Here is an 18,261-nt window from a genome sequence, read left to right as displayed (position 1 = left end):
AATATTTCTAGTGGAATATTCTGGTTTATGGGCCTAAAACAAGACTGGCTTAAAACTACTACTATGGCTTCATCCTTAAGTCAAGGAATTGGGATAAATCCAGCTTTGAACTGGATAAATTAGAACCTGGTTTTTCGTTTTTGCTGTAGGATCTCCCATTCTGTAGAATAAACAGGATTAATTTACCTCTGAACTCTCCTCCAAGATGAAATACAGGGGGTGTTGCAGAGTCCAGACAGGAATTTAGGGATGGAAGTGGAGAAAAACACCTCAGTTGGAACCACAGAGGGGATGAGCCAAATTAGGGTGTGGATAAAGCATTGTAGGTAGCACTGAAAAGAAAATGATCTCAGGGTGTTTCTGGAGAGCACCAAAATATTAATTAATATTATTAACAGCTATTTTGCCACAGAAATAGGAATTTAAGGCTTCTCTGTGTTTTACAGCAGCGAAAAGGAAGCACAGAAATTGAAAATCACTCAAAAGAGTGGCATAAATCCAAATAAAAACTCTCATTTCCTTTGTTGCAGTAATTAAAACACCTCCTGTGCTACTCCAGAGATAACTCCAGCCTTGCTGAGGATGTGTCCCGGGCTCTGGTGCCAGTTTGGGACACATTGTTGTCACATTTTCATGTCCAGAACATGACACCGTGTGTTGTGAGGTGTGAGTTTCCAACATTACAGCAGCCCTGAGTCACCCTGCCCATCATGTCATTAAGAGAAGTTTACTGAGTCCAAACTTTGGGGCAACCTTAGCTCCAAATAAAAAAAAAACTTAGGGATGCAGGGATAGAGTTTGGGAATGAGGAGAGCAGAACTCACTAAAGAATTGTTGCAAGAGGCTCTTTGATAATGGAATTAAAGCTCAGAGTCTTTATCAGTGAGAAAAATGTGGAATAAAAGGCCCGAATTACCCAAAGTGAATGCTAAAAGAATTTATCAAAGACAGATTTTTTAAAATGTCTATTTGTGACTCTAAAACCCCCAGACAAAGCCTGGTTTTCAGAAACAATTCCGAGTTTTCAGGTGTTGTCAGTGGGATTTTAAGTTTACGGCTCATTCATCCCATTTAAATCTGCATTGTTAAAATAATTAGAATGAAAAAGAAATAGAAAGCAAAATAATCCCGAGGTAATGTGGAAAACAGCACACCCCCGTATTTATAGCTACAAATGAATAAGAGATCTAAAAATACACATTCAACAATCAAATTATAACCAAATTCCAGCCCTCCCCTCACTGTACCTTGGCAGAAACTCTGATCTCTGAGTGTTTAGAGAAGCCACTAAACCCAGCCCTGGGCTTAATCCTGAGCAGAAGACAAGTGCTGGCCCAAAGCTCTGGGATTTGGGAGTGCAGAGGCCTTGGGAGCTGTCCAGCCTATATGGATCCAATCTGTGACATCAAAGGGGGCAGGACTTGAGGAACAGATCATGGAAATTATTCAAAGCATGATCCAGGGAATAATAGGAAGTGAATAAACTGGCCAGACGGGTTAACACGAAGCTTACACCGGAGTTAAGCTCGGTTTAAGTGCTGCTGGCGTGCTCATCTCGGGTTTTTCCCCTCCTGATTAGAGTGGATTCTTAGCTATCATTTCTAGGGAAATAACCAGGATTTCCAGGATGTTCTTCCCACTCTGGATTTCTCCATCTAGGCAGGATATTTCTGCCTTCTTTCCTTGTTTTCCAGAGCCTGGCAGGATGCCAGGGAATTGGAACTGTGAAGGTGTGCTTGAGGAATTGCATTCCTCAGTGTAATCTCAATTGATCAGCTACTCCAAGTGATGCCTTTTCCTGGTCATAAAATCAAGAGGCACACATGGTTAGAAGGGGAAAAAGGATTTTACCTTGGTATTTATTTTAAGGATCCTTAGGTGCACACGTCCAGGTCATGTGCATCGAGATGCACCCCGCCCAGTCTGTCTCTGTCTGTGTCTCTGTGTCTCCCAACATTGGGTATAACATTCTAGGTGTTACTAATTAGCAGATCTATCAAAGATTCCCCAATGAGAGGCTGGAGTGAGCCCCCCTCCCCAAGGAACCTTCCCCTGGATGGTTCTATCTTGGTTTACAGGATGTGTTCTGGAGAGGACCTTGGGCTCTGGGGCACACTGATCCCTGGCTAGGAAGCTTCTAAAATGTTGAGTCTCTGAGCTTGACAAACGAGTCCAAGAATGGAGGCAAAAAGCACTGGGAATACAGAAGTTGTAAAAAGGTATAACAGGGGTATAAAAGAAAAGGCAAAAATCTTCATGGCATCACAAGGCACACATGGATTTCCTCCTGCTTCTCCAAGAATATTGCTCATCCCATCCCATCCCCAGCCAGGATTCAGGTGTTGAGATGGGAACAGAACCAAATCAACCCCATTTAAATCAGGTTTTAGGAGGTGGTTTAGTTAAAGAGTTGCAGAAGTGATGGAGAAATGGATTCATTGGAAGGGTGGAAATTCCCATAATTATTTCTGATACTTTCCCACGTGGAAAACAGCTCTGCAGGAAGTTTTTTCTACGAATATTTGGGATCCAGATGAAGTTTAGAGCCACAAAAAAGAGCCTGCCTTTCCAAATTGGGTTTTCTCTCCCACTGGAAGCTGTGAAATATCAGCATTTGCAAAAAAAAAAAAAAAAAGATGGAGATTTTTTTCTTGTGAAATTTGATTCAGAAAGAAGGGAGAAAGGACAAAGATGAAGGGAAACAAACTCCCCTGATTTTGACTGATTTGATTGATTTATGCTGGATTTTGCTTTAGAAACCCCAAACCACGTAGAACGTTCCCCTCCCATTTTCCAATTATTATTTTAAAAACTCAAATCCTATTAACCAGCTGCTATTACTCTGTTCCACCCCTCTTCAATATTACAAGGAATTTTCAAAACACATATCTGGAACCTGGTTTAAATTTTAAAAAACCCTGGTATTTTGGAAACTTTCGATTAAAAGAGAAACCCAACTGAATGAAGAGCTGCAGCAGAGCCACGTGCTAAAAATCTCATTAAAAATCTCATTAAAATCTCATTAAAAAACTAAAGCTAAAATCTCATTAAAAAACTCCCAGCACTGGAAGCCTTATTCTGTCACGTTCGTGTCTCTGTCCCCCACCCTTCCTTCTCTCTCCATTCCACGTTGTGCAATGCAAAATGGCAACAATAAATCTGTGACAATGGAATTATTGCACAAGGAGCAGGCACAAGACAGCTCCTGTTGCCTCATGATAGTGCAGAGATTCCCTGGCAGCACCTCAGAAAAATCCCTTCAGAGTTTCCTCCAGGAATTTTTTTTTTTTTTTTTCCTGCAGGAAATGGGGAAAAACTGGATCAATATCCCTCCAAAAAGATCCCAGTTCTGTTGGCTCATAGTCCTGGATCCTGAAGTGGGAGGAGCAGGGGAAAAAAAAAACCTCCTTCGCTGCTTAAAAATGCGGTGTTTCTTTCAAAATGCAGAGATTGTGGAGATAAGAGCCCTGAGAAAGTCCTGTGGGGTTGCAGGGCTGTAATTACCCTGAGTAAGGCTGAAAATGTTGGTTAGGGCTGGGAAGGAGAAAATGCTTTGTGTGTCCTGAGGAGCAGCAACTCTGGGCAAGTACAGAAGGTTGTTTTTCCCACTGGGTGTTTTTAATGTGTTGGTTTTAATGGAATCACATCCCATTTAATTGATAAAAACAGCAGAGATAAAGAAAATTAAGGAATTTTGCCATTTGGCTTGGAAGCTTTCACATATGAACTGTGCAAACCCTGTCCTTGGCCCTACACTTGATTATTATTATACCATAATATATTATAATGTTTATTTTACAGGCTCAGATGGATGATAAAATGATTCTCAGCTATTTGATAAGACTATTGAAGCAGAAATAAATATCAGATTATAAAAAGATGCCAGTATCAGCCAGGCACAATAGCAGGAGAGGCACATGGATTATCCTGTAGGAGATTTTAGTTCCTTCACCTAAAAGTGACGCAGTAAATTCATGTTCCTTGTGGGATGGACTCAAGAAATCAGGGAAATCTTCTGCCAGACAATCAATTTTTAAATTCTTGAATGTTTTCTTACAGCTGGTGCACATGAAAAATGTTTTGTAGAGGCTTGAGTGAAAGAGAGAAGCTCAGGGATGTTTTCCACAGCCTCTCTTGCCATGCCTGGCTCATCCTTTAGAACTCAAATATTAAAATATTTTGCCCACTATCATTGAAAATGTCCCAAAGAAGAACTTGTGAGGTCTTTGAGGAGGCTCTGACTGGGCAGAGGTGTGAAAATCCCACCTGAGCTCATTCCAGCCTCTCCTTCCTGCAGCCTTTCCCAGCTGCTTGAACATTGAGGGGCCTAAAACCAAAGCCCCACCTGAAGGGACTCCGGAAAATCCCAATTCCAGCGGCTTTCCCTGGGCCTCACCACACGGAGGCTCCGCTGTAATTTGCTGCCCACTGACCACACAAACTCTCCTTGGGATGAACTTTCTCCCTCACTGCATTTGTTCCACCTTATCCTGCTCTCCCACAGTTTCCTGACTTTCCACTGCTGTCTCTCCCAGAGGTTCCCACTTTTCCCTCTGGATTGTGAATGGAATGCAGCCCTGGGCATCCCCTCCCTGGAGCAGAGGCGGGGATGTGGAGCAGGGATAAATCCTGCCTTCAGGAGGTTTTGCAGACAGTTTAATCTCCATTTGAGCAGATCTGCCTTTACTTCCTGCACGAATGGAGTTTATTCCCCAGGAATGCCCCAGGTTACTCTGCCAAACCCTCTTCCCACATTTTGTCCCCTCACACACCACCCCAGTTCTCCTCTCTGGAATGAGTTCTGTCTCTGGTTTTGTGGGGCCTCCCTCTCCCTGCTTTCTTGACGGCCACTGGATCAGCCAGTCCATCCCTCCTCCCACTCCAAACTCCTGTGGGCAACTCCAGGAACAGGAACCTCCCAATGCTCCCTCTTTCTGCTCCCAGCAGGCTCTGTCTCCTCTGTTTTTCCCAGTTCTTGCTCTCCCAAACCTCTGTCATCCTTACAAAGCAGAATTCCAGTTTATTCAGGAGGCAGAACAAAGGCAGTGCCTGTCCTGGAGAGCTTCCAGATGTTGCTTCACATCTCCCTCTGATCCTGCCCTAAAAGTGCTGCTGAATTCCTCTGGTTTCTGGATGTTTTCCTCATCTCCTGGAATGTCTGTGGAGCTCTGCACACCAACATTTCCTCTGACAATCCCTGAATCTCCTTTTGTGGCATGCTTTGAGGCCTGGCTGGGGGATCTCTCTGGAAATCCCATGGATTTGTGCCTGCAGAATCAGGATGGCCCCGGTGTTGCAGCGTGTCCCTTCTGCCAGAGCAGCTCCCAACGCTGCCAAACCTGCTCCAGGCAGAGGTGAACACCCCTGAACCTGTGCTGGGCTCCCTGTGCCATGCTTTTATCCCCAGTTTTCCAAAATAAAGCTCCCTGGCACATCCTCTGGAGCCCAGCAATGAGCACATGAATAATCTGCTAATCACCAGCCGTGTAAATATTCCTTAATTACCCCTCTGGAATGAGGAGGCTCCACGTCAGCCCTGCCCTCGGTGCAGCCTCCAGCAGAGGGTTAAAATCCAGCCTCAGCACCAAAAAGAATCCTGCAGGCTCCCGGGATGACCAAGCATTCATTTCCACTCACTCACCTTTCTGAGTAAGGTGGCTGCAGCTGCTCCTGGCATCCCTTTGGGATAACACTTCCTAGTTTTGTTTTTTTGGCTTCTCTTCCTCTTCTGGTTTCTTTACTCCCAGCTCTTCATCAGCGCTGTGCCCCCACTCCAGACCTGTCCCCCAAAGATTCACAGGATGAGATCCTGCTTGCTGGTGGATGGGTTTTTGTCCTGCTCCAGCTCCGCTGCAGGGTCTGTAGGAATTCTGAGGCAATCAGGGCTGGCAGGGGTTGGAGAACACCAGCAAAACCTTCTTGCTCTGTGGACATGCAAGATGCAACCATCCTGGAATCCCAGGTACCATCACTCCGTCCTGAATGAAGCCAAAAATTCCCAAGCAGTGCCTCAAACTCCTGGAAAAAGAGGTGGAGAGCGCTCCTGGCTCCTGGAATAGTCCCCAAACCTTGGTTCCCAACACTTAGCAGCAATTCCCAGGGGTTAATCAATCCAGGAACTTCAGCCTTTCCCGCTGGGAACAGATGTCAACAAGAGGAAGAGGTGCTCCAGTGTGGCACCAAGGGAAGGAGGGGATGAAGAAACCGGGAACAAACTGCGCAAGGGCAAAACAGTCATTAGCAAATCCTAATTGAAACCAGCTATTACATAAGTGCCTGTGTCAGCTGCCATTCCTCTCCCGACAGGGGCTTTTCTTTAGGATAAATCCAGCTGCAATGCCGTGTTTTCCATCTGGAGGATTTCCTCACCTTCTCCCACAGCAGTGCTGTCCACAGCAGAGTTGGGAATTGCAAACAAACAGCTCTGGAAGAAGTTGGAAAAGCCCAGGAATATTTCCCTGGATGCAGGGAAAGCCTCAGGGAAGTGGTGTGGCTTGGAAAAAAGAGATCATTTTGAAGCCTTTAAATGCTGCTAAAGGCAATCCAAACCACCAGGCCAAATGCAACGGTGAATTAGTTTGGAATCATTCAAACCTGCAGGAATTATTTGGGAGACCCCAAAACCCCTGCTGTGCTCAGGGTCTGTCTGCTCTGATGGATGGGGGGGGGTGTTTATTTACATTCTTTCCATACATGAAGTATAGAAAGCACCAGATAACCCTTAAGATTTGCTATTAAAAACCTGGTTTTAATTCTTTTCATGCCCCAAAAAGACTTTACTCATCAGTCAAAGAATAAAAATGCTGCCACGTGACTGCCAGGCCCCATTTCCTCCATGAGTAACACGGAGTGAGGAGGGCACCTGAACAGCACAAATATTCCTGGTCTGACCTGTCTGATCAGCACCAGCAGAAATCCCCAAACCAACCCCAAAAGGGATGCATCAGGAGTGGTTTGTGAGCTTGGGGATGCTCTTAGGGACACTTGGGAGTGCCATGACAAAGGGAATGGCTTCAAAGATGGGATATTGGGAAGGAATTCTTGGCTGGGAGGGTGGGGAGGCCCTGGGATGGATTTTCCAGAGGAATTGTGGCTGCCCCATCTGTGGAAAGGTCCAAGGGCAGGCTGGAGCAGCCTGGGGTATGGGAAGGTGTTGGGGTTGGAGCTGGATGGGCTTTAAGGTTCCTCCAACCCAAACCAGTGAGGGATTCTGTGTTTTCTCACTGGATTGACCCTAAAGGCAGAACTCTACAAATCCTTCACAATATTTTGTTTCAATTCACATCCTGTTTGCCAAGGGGATTGGGACCATTTTCCAGCACATTTAAAGGAAAAGGACCAAAAAACTCCCAGACAAAACAAACAACAAACACAGAAGAAGAGATTTCATTTCCCTACTCACCAGAAACACAAAACCAGTGGCAATAAATCCCCAAATTCCCAACTCTCTTCCAGCAGAGCCTGTAAAAACCCAACTGGGAAGCAGTGAACTCTTGAACTCTTCCCTTCCCTGGCTGTGCAACCTCGGACAAATCTTTTTCCCCCCCGTCCCTGTTGCTTCACCCATGAGGCAGCCCTGATGACACGGGCAGCATTGTTCAGGGGTTAATTGGTAAATTGTTAATTGGTGTTTGTCCAGAGCCCTGGTGATGTCACCTGCCCTGGGATGGCTTTGCCACTGCTCCCTAATTGCACCAGGACACGTTGGAGTCATTCCACCCTCGTTAAAAAGATGTTTTTATGGGATATTCCTCGAGCTCAGCTGGCATTTGGAGAGGCTGTGCCTGCTCCTGTGTTCTCTGGGATTATTTTGTGCTTTCCAAAGGGTGCTGGGAGCATCAGATCTCAAATTTTTTGGCTTCCAGACATTGCCATGAGCTCCTTGCAGTGCCCATTGCTCAATGTCAAGGACTTTCTTCTCGCTCCAGCAGCACCAGAACATCAGATCTGGAGATTATTTTCACTTCCAGGCCTGTTTGGCAGAGATCTGGAGATCAGGAACACTTATAATTTGAATTTCCTGTGCAATCCATTTCATTTGCCTCCAGAAGGGAAAGTTTAGAGCCTTTCCCTGCTGTTTTTCCTGACACTCTGAATTTCTTGGAGAGGTGAATTCACTCCTCACACAAGGACTGACTTAAACTACAATACTTTTTGTATTCCTTTTTGAAAGTTACAATGCCCTGCTTTTCCTCATTATCCCTGGCATTTTCTCCTGGTTTTCTCCATTATCCCTGGCATTTTTGCCAGAGTTTTCCGGCAGGTTTGGGGAGCAAACCTCAAATTCCCATCCTATCCCATGAAAAACCTGGATGTTGATTTTGACTTGAAGGATCAAGCAGCTCTTGGGATGAACAAAATGGATCCATCCCAGAGTTCAGAGCACCCCTCAGGAGAAAACCCTCCAGGATACTCTGCCATGAATATTCCCTATAAATTGAGAGGTGGGACATCATTCTGTTACTCTCCTCCTGCCTTGCCCTTATTTTTATGTATTTTTGTTATTAAATTGCCCAGAGACCAGGCTGGAAAAGAGAAATTCTGGGAATTATTTGTACCAGTACCTCCAAAATTCTTCTTCAAAGAAGCAGCAGCTCCACAACTGCATCAAAGAGGGGAACTTTTATCCACTCCTGGCTGAAAAATACTGGGATGTGCTCCTGGATTCCGATCCAGCCATTCTGGAGGCATAAAATCAAAAAAACTGATTAGGAGGAGTGGGAGAGCAGGGATTTACAGGGAATATTTTATCACTGAAAGGCTCAATTCCTGCTGTTAACACTGGAAATTATTCCTTTGGCTCGAGGGAGGGGAGTATTTGTCCAAAAATTGAGGAAAGCAGCTCATTTTGTGAGGGAAACAAAGCCCTGCTCAGCTCAGCAAGGATCTTCTAAATTCTTCTTCTATTCTAACTATTATTCTGCTTTAAACAATTCAGAATATTTTGTCACAAAAATATGGAATTCCAACAGATCCCACGAAGAATGATTTTCTGTGAAGATTCCCTGGCTTTGAAGGAAGTTTGGGAATAAAGAAACCCCGGGCATTGGGATGGCTTTGGAAGGGACACATAAATTAAGAAATTAATGATGTTTTAATCCCAGGAACTGGGGATGGAGAGCTCAAATGCCAGGGGAGAGCACGTGGGAGCAGGGAAAGGCTGCCAGGGAAAGTGATGGAATGTCACAGCAGGTGGCTTTGCACCTCCAGGTGATGTCACTGCCAGGCCACTGATGGCTCCAATTATCCCTTGGGAAAGGCAGGATGGGAGCTGGATCCTCGGGATGGAGCTGCTCAGCCAGCACAGGGGGGATAAATAAGGAAGAGGATGGAGCTTTCCTCTTCCTGAGTCAGGAAAGCACCAGGATCACGCCAGGATCACGCCAGGATCATTTCCTCCCTCCCAGCACCAAGGTCACGCCCGACATCAGCTCAAGAGAGGAAATCAAAGGAAAAAATGCTCTGATTCCAGCAAAATTATCAGGGATTTAGCAATGCTTGGCTTTAATTGCTGTCATTTAATATGGGTCACCCCAGGCTGGCTGCTGTGCTGCTCAGCCAGGAGGAAAGGGAGGAAATCCCAGCGGGAATGATGCCTGGGAATGTGAACTTGTCCTATAAACGAACAACATTGATTGTTATCATGGCAGCAGCGATGATGGAAAAGAAAGGTGGTGATGATTCACCCAGGTGGGACCTTTGCTCCAGAGAGCTCAGCCTGGGTGACACCAAAGGATGAATCAGTGAAGCTGGATAAATCCAATTATCCCTTCTTTAGACAGGCATTTAGAAAAATGGGAGCTTTGCAAGGATTTCCTCGTGCTCAGCGATGAATCAGAGAGACTCAGAGCCCTCCTCTGGCACTCGGAGGGTCAAAGATGTTTATGAGCAAGGTTTGAGTTTCTGTTGAGAAAAAGAAGAATGGAACGGGTTTGGGGGATTCTGGAAAAGAACACAATTCTGCTAGATAATAATCTATTGTATTTCTGTGACAAAACAGTGACCACAGGGAAATTTTTTCAGTAAAAGCCACTCTGGTAAAGGAATAAAACCACTCGGGAGGACAAAATCCCCAAAAGAAGAAAAAGAAGACACCTCTAAATTGCTTTTTGGGCAAAGATTAAAGGAGCACTGACTCAGGAGCACTTTATGAGAAATTTGTAACAAAAATTCAAGGAAATGGGGCTATTTCAGACGGGAAAGGTGCTTTAATGCAAATGCCACTGCTCAGAGCTGGCAGTGATGCATGTCCCATGCACCTGGAACTGGAATTCACGAAGGCAGGATGTAATTATTTGAAATAACCTCTGTGCTCTTTTGGCCAGGAATCTCTCTTGGGTTGGATGCAAGCTCAGATTTTTTGGGAAATCTGTCCTAGGGCCTCAACACCCCCACAGGGAAGGGTTTCTTCCCAGTATCTACCTAAATCTTAACGCCGTTCCCCCTTGTCCTGTCACTCCACGCTCTTGTAAACAGCCTCTCTCCATCTTCCGTTTTATGCACACCGGGAATTCGAGGAAAATATTCAGATTTATAGCAAAAAAACCCGCCTATGGCCAATCCCTCAGGAAAGAAAAATCAGACAACGCCGTGATCCCTTCCAAATACAGCACTGAGCTGGACTCCGATGGTCTTTGTGAGTCCCTCCCCACCCAGCAGTTGTCACAGCCAGAGCGCCGGAAGCGTTTGGACAACGCTCCCATGCCCAGGGTGGGATTGCTGGGCAAGACTCGATCATCCTGTGGCTCCCTTCCAGCTCGGGACGTGCCGCGATCGCGTATTTCTGTCACTTTATATCGCGACAAGGAGCGCGTTCCCCGCGCGGCCTCCCCTCCCCTCAGCGTTTCCCGCCAGGGCGGGACCGGAAGCGGAAGCAGAACCCGCCGCGAGGCCGCGCGCGCGCCCCGGAAGCGCCGCCGCTCCTTCCCGGAAGCGCCGCCCCGCGCCGCCATCTTGGCTGGAGCCGTGAGGGAGCCGCGGCCGCCGCTGCCCGCCCCGCCCGCTCCGCCGCCATCGCGGCCCGGCCGCCCGCTCCCCGCCTGCCTCCCTCCCTCCGCCGCGGGCAGGAGGGACCGCCCGGGGCCTGGCGGTCGCGGAGAGGTGAGCGGGGCCTGCGCCAGCAGCGAGCGGGGAGGAACGGGCGGGCTGCCTCCCTCTCTCCCCCCCTCCCTGCCTTTCTCCTTCTCCCTCTCTTTCCCCTTCTCCTTCCCTCCTTTTCCCATCTCACTCCCTTTCTCCCTCTCCTTCCCTCCTTTCTTCACTCTCTGTGCACCTTTCCTCTCTCCCTTTCAGTCCCTCCCTTCCTCTTTCCCTTCTTCCCTCCTCCTCTGCTTCCTCTTTTCCCCTTCTCCCTTTCATTCCTTCCCTCCCCTTTCCCTCTTTCCCCCTCTCCCTTTCAGCCCCTCCCTCCTTCTCTCTCCCTCTTTCTCCCCTTTTCCCCCCTCCCTCCCCTCCCTCTTTGTCCTCCTGTGCTCCCTCACTTCTGCTCCATCGTCTTCTTACCCAGATGGGAAATGAGGATTTGCGGTCGTAGCCCTTTATTTTCCGCCTTTCAGATGTAAATGTTCACCCACGTGAGGGTTTGAGGCGTGTTTAAATCCCAATAATTGAAATATTTCGCTGTTTTTTTTGCTGCCCCGTGGTGAAGGTGGCTGTGGAGTGGGCATCAGAACGAATAATTGTGTTAAAATAGAAAGGTATTGTTTAATTTATGTTTTAAAGTCACAGCTGGTTTCTTTAGAGAAAAAAAAATCTTTAATTTTTTGATTTCAAGAGGTGTGACTTCAAAAATAAAATACTGTAGGTTGTATCAATGATTTAGAGCAATTCTGGCAAAATTCAGGTTAAACAAATTTATTCTGACTTGAGGTGGAATATTTGACCACATATAACTGTTACTCATGGGTTAAATGTTCTTTTTAAAATAAATTTTACCCATTTGTAATAGAGAGAGCTATAGAAATTTAATAATATGTCATACTGGAGACATTGCTTGGTGTTTTCATTTATTTCTGCCTGAATTTCCTTGTGTAAAATCAAATAACTCCCCAAACTCCTGAGGGGAAAGTTAATTAAATAGCAGCTGTTAATTAGTGTGTGTTCTGTAGGTGAGTTATAAGGGATAATGCTTCCTTTGTCCTGTAATTCAGCAGGGAATTTCCTCCTCTCACCCTGAAGTTTTATTTATTTACCTGGGAGAGAATCATCAGAAATTCAGAATCCTTCACTCCCAAGTCAGGTTCTTGTTTGTTATTCATTTCAGAGAACTGGGTGTGTTAAAATAGTAAAAAAAGCAGATGAATTTAATTTAGAACAGGGGTAAATTTATAATTATTTGCTCAAAAAGGCCTTTAGGACAGAAAGGAATGGAGTAAAATATCCCAAGTTGGAAGGGATCCCAAGGATCATCCAGTTCACTTAGGGTTTTGTTATTAAGATTTTACATGATTCTTGCTCCTTAAAAACCAAGATAATTTAATTTATATTTCAAATACAATCCATAAAGTGAGTTCTGCACAAATCTGGAGCAGTGTCCATGAACTTCTGTGTCTGTTCAAATGCTATTTATGAATTGTTTTGATTAGATGAGCAACAACAGCAATAAGAGAGCACCAACCACAGCAACCCAGAGGCTGAAACAAGACTACCTGAGGATTAAAAAAGATCCAGTGCCTTACATCTGTGCAGAGCCCCTCCCATCCAATATCCTGGAATGGTAGGAATTAGGGTGGGAATTGGGAATTGGGGAGGGAATTGGGGTGGGAATTGGGGTGGATGGTTCCTCACTCAAGGACAGAACAAGATTTTCAAGTCTGGCTCCCTCTGTCCTTGAGTTTGGGGAGGTGGAGAAGGAAACTTTGCCTGAGGTTGATCCTGATTTTTTGGGTTTTTTTTTTTGGATTTTGATGGTTTTGTGTGGTTGGGATTGATCCTGGGGTTTTTTTGGGATATTGTGTGGTTTCCCAGTGTTCCATTTCCCTTTTTTCCAGGCACTACGTGGTGCGAGGGCCTGAGCTGACCCCTTATGAAGGTAAAGCCCTGCCTGTGGTGTTTGCATGGAAATTCAGGAATTCCAGGGGGGTGGGAAGAGGCACAATAATCCCACTAAAAAGAGCTCCAAAAAGTTCCAGTGCCAGTTCAGAGCTATGGGAAAGAGATAAAGAAACAGTGATGCTGCTGTCAATCATTTTCCTGTTATCAAGGGCTTTAATAAAATAAAATTTAGGTTAAACTGAACAACAAATATTCTTATTAAATTTCATTATGTTTTACAGCAAATATTCTCTAATTTATGACAAAAATAATCTCAAAATTCCCATTTTTACCACAGAAATGTTCTCAGTGAACTGAGATTAAAATTCTGTTTCGGAATTTTTCTGCAGAAAGGTTGAAATGTAAAAGCCTCATTGATCTGTTGTAGTCACAGAATTCACAGTGGCTTCTGGAACCTCTCAAAAATGCCTTTGGAATTTGGATTCTTCAGTTAATTCCTAGAAAAATGACCAGTTTGTGTTGGATTAAATATATTTTGGCTGGTTTTCCTTAAATATATCCCAGCCTGGACAGCAGAAAACCCTGTTTGTAAGGGAGAATGTGAGGAAATTCCTGCAGAGTAAATCCAGAGCAGGTTTGGATGATTATCCCTGAGTTTTAGAGGTCCAGGATGAAAAGTTTGGTTTCTTTAGTGAGAGGGGGAGAAGGAATTAAGCAGAGGGGTTTATTTAACCCATTTTTGGGTGGTTTAGGAGAAGGAATAAATCAGAGGGGTTTATTTAACCCATTTTGGGGTAGTTTAGGAGAAGGAATAAATCAGAGGGGTTTATTTAACCCATTTTTGGGGTAGATATGCAGAAGGAATGAATCAGAGGAGTTTATTTAACTCATTTTGGGGTAGTTTAGGAGAAGGAATGAATCAGAGGGGTTTATTTAACCCATTTTTGGGTAGTTTAGGAGAAGGAGTTAAGCAGAGGAGTTTATTTAACCCATTTTTGGGTGGTTTGGGAGGAGGAATAAATCAGAGGGGTTTATTTAACCCATTTTTGGGTAGATATGGAGAAGGAATAAATCAGAGGGGTTTATTTAACCCATTTTGGGGTAGTTTAGGAGAAGGAATAAATCAGAGGGGTTTATTTAACCCATTTTTGGGGTAGATATGCAGAAGGAATAAATCAGAGGGGTTTATTTAACCCATTTTTGGGGTAGATATGGAGAAGGAATGAATCAGAGGAGTTTATTTAACCCATTTTTGGGGTAGATATGCAGAAGGAATGAATCAGAGGGGTTTATTTAACCCATTTTTGGGTACTTTAGGACTTGATCTTGATGCCCAAGCAGTGACTGCCCTCTCTCTGTGTGCTGCAGGTGGATATTACCATGGAAAACTAATATTCCCCCGAGAATTCCCCTTTAAACCTCCTAGTATTTATATGATTACACCCAATGGAAGGTTTAAGTGTAACACAAGGTAAGGACTTCCTTCCACCTCTTCAGCAATTCCAGCTCTGTGCACAACTCCCCAGCATTCCCATGGCCAATCCAACCCTCTCTGTGCCTGGTTGGTTTTTTTAAGGTTGTGTCTTTCCATCACGGATTTCCACCCGGATACCTGGAATCCAGCCTGGTCAGTGTCCACAATCCTGACAGGCCTCCTCAGTTTTATGGTGGAGAAAGGCCCCACCCTGGGCAGCATCGAGACATCCGAGTTCACAGTGAGTTCCAGAGGCTGGGATGGCCTTTTGGGGGAAGCTTTGGGAATTTGGGATGTCTCAGGGATAAAGCGTGGTTGGGATTTTGTTGCTCTTTCCAGCCTCTAGCACAGAGCCCTGATCCCACAGGAACAACAATTAACATAATTTATGCCTATAAACATATATTTTAGTGAATAATACTCAGAAATTTGATGGTTTAAGTGTTACAAACCACTTGGCTGCAGGTTTGCACCGTTCCTGTGGGGAATCAGGGGTTGAATTGAAACATAGTGATTTAATTTTCATGCAATTGCTGATAATCTGTGTTTCCTCCCCAGAAAAGGCAGCTGGCTGCACAGAGCTTAGCATTTAATTTAAAAGATAAAGTCTTCTGTGAGCTCTTCCCTGAAGTGGTGGAGGTAAGGGAATATTCATTCATCATTCATTATCCCTACAATAATTCAGTTTTCTGTGCTGCTTCAGCTTCTCCTGGTCAGGATTTTCCCAGACTGGAGCTTCATTTGTTAATCTTGGAAACCTTTTAAAAGGTGTTAATTATTTATTAGAAGAGCCTTTTTCCAGGTTTTTCCTTATCCCTGAGCTGTGTGGGATTTCAGATTTGATTCCTCTCTTCCTGTTCCTAAAGGAGTTCACAAAGCTCTGGTTTAGGACCCATTCTCCCTCTGTTGTCTTTTGGAAGAGAAAAGCTTTTTCTCTGTTTCCTTTCTTCCTCAGGCAGATAGAACTAGAAATGGAAGGGTTTCATTGTGTTTTCTTAGCATTTCCAAAAATGCCAGAGGATGGGAGATGCTTCCTGGTGAACTGAAGGCAGCAGGAGATATTTTAACATGGAATACTTGGAGTCCTAATCCTAAACTCCTCTAATTGCTTCCTTAATTTTTTTTTTTTAATGTCTTGTGTTCAAACCAATCTGGACACACAAGAACTTGACATTTCTGAAAAAAAGTCTTAAAAACGAAAAATAAAGTGGGCAAAATTTTGACCAGTGATTGTTGGTGTCAAGCACTGAATTTGGTCATTTTGGAGTTGGGGAACTCTTGGTACAATTGAAACACAGTTAATTTATGACAGTTAAAGAAGTGTTCCATATAAATGTATTACAGTTAAAGAACTGTTCCATATAAATGTATTACAATTAGAGAAATTACCTTATAAATTTATTACAATTAAAGAACTGTTCCATATAAATGTATTACAATTAGAGAAAATACCTTATAAATGTATTACAATTAAAGAACTGTTCCATATAAATGTATTACAATTAGAGAAAATACCTTATAAATGTATTACAGTTAAAGAACTGTTCCATATAAATGTATTACAATTAGAGAAAATACCTTATAAATTTATTACAGTTAAAGAACTGTTCCATATAAATGTATTACAATTAGAGAAATTACCTTATAAATTTATTACAGTTAAAGAACTGTTTACATAAATTTATTCCATTTAAGAGCTGTTCAGTATAAATTTATGACAATTAAAGAACTGTACCTTACACATTTCTGGAAGAACTTGTGTTCTGATTTCTCCACTTCCCACCACTGAGCTTTCTTTAATCTTGATCATTTCTTTAATCCTTTAATCATTGATTGGGAAGCTTCTCCCTTCCCTGTGCAGGAGATAAAAGCACCCAAATCATCCCAACTTCCACTTTCCCATTGAATTTTCTCTTTCCCTGTGCAGAGAATGAAACAAAAGCACCCAAATCACCACAACTTCCACTTCTCACCACTGAATTTTCTCTTTCCCTGTGCAGAGGATGAAACAAAAGCACCCAACTGCTCCAGGAAGTGCAGTTGGCCTTCAGGAAGGCAAAACCACTTTGGAATCAGTGGGAATTCCCACATCCCAGTTGTTCACTTTGGAGATTCTCATTTTGGGAGGGAAATTGTAACAGTTCATTCTCATCCAACTTCCACTTTCCCATTCAGTTTTCTCTTTCCCTCTGCAGAGGATGAAACAAAAGCACCCAAATCACCACAACTTCCACTTCTCACCACTGAATTTCCTCTTTCCCTCTGCAGGAGATCAAACAAAAGCAGAAAGCACAGGAAGAGCTGAGCTCCAGACCGCCCTCGCTGCCTCTCCCCGATGTTGTTCCGGATGGGGATGCCCACTTTGGGCAGAATGGGCACCCCCTGCTGAACGGGCACGTGCCCCTGGCCCCTGCCCACCCCGCCGGGCTCCAGCAGCCCCACAGGAACCACGGACTCTTGGGAGGAGCCCTGGCGAACTTGTTTGTCATCGTGGGCTTTGCAGCCTTTGCCTACACAGTCAAGTACGTCCTGAGGAGCATAGCACAAGAGTGAGGGGACAAAAACACCCCCAAAAGACCAAATTTTAGTGGTAGTTGGCTCTGGCACTGGGATAAAATTTGGGATTTGTTGCCATGGGGTTGCGTTGGGAGTTTGGGTGAAGCGGATTTTGCTGCTGGCTGAGAAGTCAAAGCATTATTGATGAGACACTACATTTTTAGTGCTTTGATTTGTAGAGTTCTCCTCCCATCTGTGGTTTGAAATTGGAAAATCTTCAGCACATACTTTTTACTCCATTGAATTTTTAAAAATCCCATCGTTCCTGCATCTTTTATTTTCCTTAGGGAAGAGGTTGGACAGGTGGGCAGGGATCCAAACAGAGATTCCACGTGGACTTGGGAAAAGGGGTTGGTGAATATTGATTTTACAGGAAATTTGGTTTCTTTTAATTTCAAATAAAATGCCCATCCTTGCATATCTAGTCAGTAGTGATTAGATGAGTGGGAAAAACAACACCAAATGTGTCAAATGCGTTGTCAAAATTGTCACAACATCACTGCAGGTTTTCTTTGGCCTCCAGGAAATGCAGTTGGCCATCAGCAAGGCAAAAAAAAATAACAAAAACAACAACTTTGGAATCAGTGGGAATTCCCACATCCAGTGTTGGTTTGGAGTTGTTCACTTTGGAGCTTTTCATTTTGGGAGGGAAATTGTAACAGTTCATTCTCATCACGAGGGGCCACTGGTGAAACAAAGAATAAAAGTGCACCCACCCCATGGAGAGAGTTGGTTGTGTGTTCCAAAAATCTGCATTTTTTGGCTCTGGGGATGGAGGGAACAGCACCTGGGAAGGGGAAAATTCCAATTATTTCAGTGGGAATAACGAAGCAGCTCCCTCAGAGGCAGCTGAGTTTGTGTAAACCTTTCAATTTCATTCCACTTCAAGTTTTGCTTAAACTCTTTAAAACCATCAAATCCCAACCCCAAAATTCATCTGCTGAGGGAAAACCTTCAGTTTAGTTCCACTTGCTTCAAGTTTTGCTTCAAGTCTTAAAAAAAACCAACCCTAACCCCAAAATTCATCTGGGATTCTGGAAATATTTTGCCCCCAACCCCAAATTTCATTGGAAAATCTGGAAATATTTTCCTTTTAGGTGTGATTCCCTCACACTTCCCCTTCAGGTGTTGTTAAATGAAATATTGAGGTTTCTTTCACTGTATCCAACACTAAACTTCCCAAATCTGTCTGAATTTTTTTCTTTTTTAATTCAGTTTGCTTGATTTTTTTTTTAAAT

The 18,261-nt window shown here is 44.1% G+C and overlaps 1 protein-coding gene across 1 annotated transcript; it reads left to right on the top strand.

Moving 5' to 3' along the window:
* Positions 1-10,947: 10,947 nt before the first annotated feature.
* UBE2J2 (ubiquitin conjugating enzyme E2 J2) lies at positions 10,948-17,747 on the top strand. The gene is made up of 7 exons (XM_082295566.1): positions 10,948-11,100; positions 12,585-12,715; positions 12,990-13,030; positions 14,362-14,464; positions 14,570-14,708; positions 15,026-15,106; positions 16,736-17,747. Exons 2-7 carry the CDS (start codon positions 12,585-12,587, stop codon positions 17,018-17,020), a joined length of 780 nt encoding a protein of 259 aa, XP_082151692.1. The 5' UTR covers positions 10,948-11,100; the 3' UTR covers positions 17,021-17,747.
* The last annotated feature ends 514 nt before the right edge of the window (positions 17,748-18,261 follow it).

This window comes from Coloeus monedula (genome assembly GCF_965178545.1).
Source record: "Coloeus monedula genome assembly, chromosome: 22".
Lineage (NCBI taxonomy): Eukaryota > Metazoa > Chordata > Aves > Passeriformes > Corvidae > Coloeus > Coloeus monedula.
The sequence above is the reverse complement of the archived record's forward strand: the minus strand, read 5'-3'. Positions and strand labels throughout refer to the sequence as shown.

Excerpts from the sequence above, each read along its gene's own strand:
- UBE2J2 (XM_082295566.1), top strand. The coding sequence starts at position 12,585 with ATGAGCAACAACAGCAATAAGAGAGCACCAACCACAGCAACCCAGAGG. Across the intron at positions 14,465-14,569 it reads AGGTTTAAGTGTAACACAAG|GTTGTGTCTTTCCATCACGG; the intron begins GTAAGGACTTCC and ends GGTTTTTTTAAG. Across the intron at positions 14,709-15,025 it reads TCGAGACATCCGAGTTCACA|AAAAGGCAGCTGGCTGCACA; the intron begins GTGAGTTCCAGA and ends TTTCCTCCCCAG.